General features: G+C 44.5%; 1 protein-coding gene across 1 annotated transcript in view; it reads left to right on the top strand.

The window, feature by feature from the left end:
* Positions 1–3,376: 3,376 nt before the first annotated feature.
* The window catches only part of LOC107123940 (DNA polymerase alpha catalytic subunit-like), a 359,842-nt gene continuing 359,792 nt past the window's right edge, over positions 3,377–3,426 (top strand). The window contains exon 1 of the mRNA XM_015427290.1: positions 3,377–3,382. Within this exon, the coding sequence (XP_015282776.1) occupies positions 3,377–3,382 (6 nt within the window). The remainder of the gene's footprint in view (positions 3,383–3,426) is intronic.

Genomic DNA, 3,426 nt, shown 5'->3' with positions numbered 1-3,426 from the left:
ACTCGAATGATAAAAGGGTTGGAACACTTTCCCTATGAGGAAAGGTTAAGGCGCTTAGGGCTCTTTAGCTTGGAGAAACAACGACTGAGGGGTGACATGATTGAGGTATATAAGATTATGCATGGGAAAGAGCAGGTAGAGAAAGAGGTATTTTTCTCCCTTTCTCACAATACAAGAACTCGTGGGCACTCCATGAAATTGCTGAGTGGTCGGGCTAAAACGGATAAAAGGAAGTACTTTACCCAAAGAGTGATTAACAATTGGAATTCACTGCCACAGGAAGTGGTGGCGGCTACAAGCATGGACGCTTCAAAAGGGAATTAGATAAGCATATGGAGCAGAGGTCCATCAGTGGCTACTTGCCACAAAGTATAGATAGGGACTCTGGGGCAAGTGATGCTCTGTCATCTTGGTGCTTGGGGAGGTCAACAGTGGGAGGGCTTCTAATGTCCTGGCCCCACTGATGGACCTCCTGATGACACTGGTATTTCTGGCCACTGTTTGATACAGAGTGTTGGACTGGATGGGCCTTTGGCCTGATCCAACATTGGCATCTCTTATGTTCTTATGTTCTTCCTCCTCTTCCATTCCAAGTTCTTCCCCATATTTTCCTAGAAAGTCTTCCGCTTTAAAAATAGATGTGATCCATTATTTTTTCCCTTGATAGGTAAAAACCAAGCCCTCTAGAAGTAGCCATCTGTACTGAATGTCATTTTTCTTTAGTAGCCATATTAATTTAGAATATTCTCTTCTTTTTTCCCTAACTCACCAGGGAATTTCCTTCAAAACTTTTATTTCGATTTCATCTTTCATTAATGGTTTCGCATTTACTTCCCTCAATACTTTGTCCCTTACCATCCTCTTATAGAAGCGGACTTGTATTTCCCGTGGAACTTTAATCTATCTTGCATAGGCTGAATTCATTCTAAATGCTTGATCAAACTCTTTTTCCACTTCATCTTTTTCCATGTCAGTATGGTCTGCCAGTAACTTGGCCATCTTCCCTGACAGGTCTTCATATTTTTCCTCTGGAATGTTCTGGAATCTTAACACGTATGCTGCTTTTCCCACCTGCTCTTGTTCATATTCCCGTTGTTTGTCTTCCGTCCTTCTTGTGTCCTCTTCCACCGCTTTAATCCTCTTCTCTGTCTTCCCATTGTTTTTCTTCAGCTCTGCTATGTCCTTAGAATTTTCAGCCACCTGTTTTTGAATGGCTTGCATGCTATTTGTAAATTGCTCAGTTATTTGTGTTATTTGTCTTAAAGTTTGATCCATCTGAGCTTTAATTGGATCCACTACTTCCACAACCATGCTTTGCATTTTTTTTTGCACAGGTGCTGCTAATTTACTAACAGTCACCCCCCCTGTCCCTGGTGAAGACTGTGTAGTCTTAGCAGTGTGAACATTTTTAACAGTTGACATTTTGCTGATTTTTCTCTGAGCTTTATACAAGTTCCAAACAGTTTTACTGTTATCTCTTTTATTTGTTGTTCTATTTCCATCTGGCTCTCTTCCCAGACTCTATTATCTCAGTGTTATGGTTTAAGCCCAGTTCTGGTTCACTGCCCAGTGCTGGAAAGTCGCCAGTGTCCCTTGGCCACACGCCTGGACTTTTGTTATTATTTGCTCAAGGTCACCGTCTTTCCCAGCTGTTCCGTACACAGCCTCGCTCCGATGGGGGGGGGTAGTTAGTTTTAAAACCATCAATAGTCAATTATGGACATAGATAGCACTTTTAGTCTTTATTGAATTTCCAGGTCGGCTCTACCATTTCACCCCACTTATTATAATGGGCCTCCTGCCCCCCTCCTGATGGAGGGAAAAATTGAGATCGCAGAAAGGGTGGGGACTTGCTAGCTCTTTATACATCCACAAACCTTATATCAGTTTATCTCCCAAAACTCCATTTACTTCTCTTTAAATTTTCAGCTTTCGCTTCTATTAGAAGTTTGTTGGTATTTTGCCCAAGCCGTTCCCCTCTACTCTGCCAAAACACAGCCAAAGTTGGAAAGTTCTCCCGTCGGTTCTGGCTAGTTAAGTAGAATTGGGGAGATTTTCCAGTCTATTGGGGGCTACCAAATGCGATTGCTGGGGAAAAGATCAACAACCTTAGATATGCAGACGATACCACTCTAATGGCAGAAAGTGAAGAGGACCTAAAGAGCCTCTTACTCAGGGTAAAAGAGGAGAGCGCAAAAGTGGGGTTGAAGCTCAACATCAAAAAAACTAAGATCATGGCATCCGGCCCCATCACTCCTTGGCAAATAGAAGGGGAAGTCGTGGAAGTAGTGACAGACTTCACGTTCCTGGGATCCCAGATCACCGCAAACTGTGACTGCAGCCATGAAATTAAAAGACGCCTGCTCCTTGGGAGGGAAGCGATGGCGAACCTAAACAGCATGATAAAAAGTAGAGACATCACCCTGCCAACAAAAGTCCGCATGGTCAAAGCAATGGTATTCCCAGTAGTCATGTATGGCTGCGAGAGTTGGACTATAAGGAAGGCCGAGCGCCGAAGAATAGATTCTTTTGAACTATGGTGCTGGAGAAGACTCTTGAGAGTCCCTTGGACTGCAAAAAGATAAAATCAGTCAATCCTAAAAGAAATCAACCCTGACTGTTCCCTGGAAGGCCAGATAATGAAACTGAAGCTCAAATACTTTGGCCACCAAATGAGAAGGGAGCACTCCCTGGAGAAGACCCTGATGCTGGGAAAGATTGAAGGTCAAAGAAGATGGGGACGGCAAAGGATGAGATGGTTAGACAGTGTCATTGATGCAACGAACATGAAATTGAGCCAACTTCAGAGGATGGCGGAAGACAGGAAGGCCTGGCGTGATCTGGTCCATGGGGTCGCGAAGAGTCGGACTTGACTGTGCAACTGAACAACAACAAAAAGCGACAGTCTTTACTTTGAAAACACAGAACAGTTTCTTTCACTCACGTTTAAGTGCTCAATTTAAAATCCACTTGTCAGTCTCTTGGCTCGTGGTAGCAACAGCTCTGCCCTCCACAGTGAGCTTCTTCCTCCGGCTTGCTTCAGGGTGAGCTAATTTGGTCTCCCAGTGAGTTGCCTTTTCGCTGGGAGCTCAGCTCAAGCCCCCTGCCCCCCACTGCTCCTGCCCCGGAGCGTGGGGTGATCTCCAATTGTTTGGAGACCCTTTAAATCCGAAGAAAGGATCAATAGCTCGGAGCTCAGCTCTTGAGTGACCGCTGGCGCTGTGCTCTCCTGCAGTCTCGCTGCCTCAATAGTTTTTGTTCATCAATGTGCCTACTAATTCTTTCCTTAATAACAGTTTCCACCAACTTACTCGGTATTGACGTCAGACCAACTGGCCTGAAATTTCCCGCGTCTCCTCTGGAACCCTTTTTAACGATGGGAGTGACATTAACTACCATCCAGTCCTCGTTAATGGATGCAGATTT

This window comes from Gekko japonicus, unplaced genomic scaffold, assembly GCF_001447785.1.
Source record: "Gekko japonicus isolate JY-2015 unplaced genomic scaffold, Gekko_japonicus_V1.1 scaffold1514, whole genome shotgun sequence".
NCBI lineage: Eukaryota > Metazoa > Chordata > Lepidosauria > Squamata > Gekkonidae > Gekko > Gekko japonicus.
This window is presented reverse-complemented; position numbering and strand designations above follow the sequence as displayed.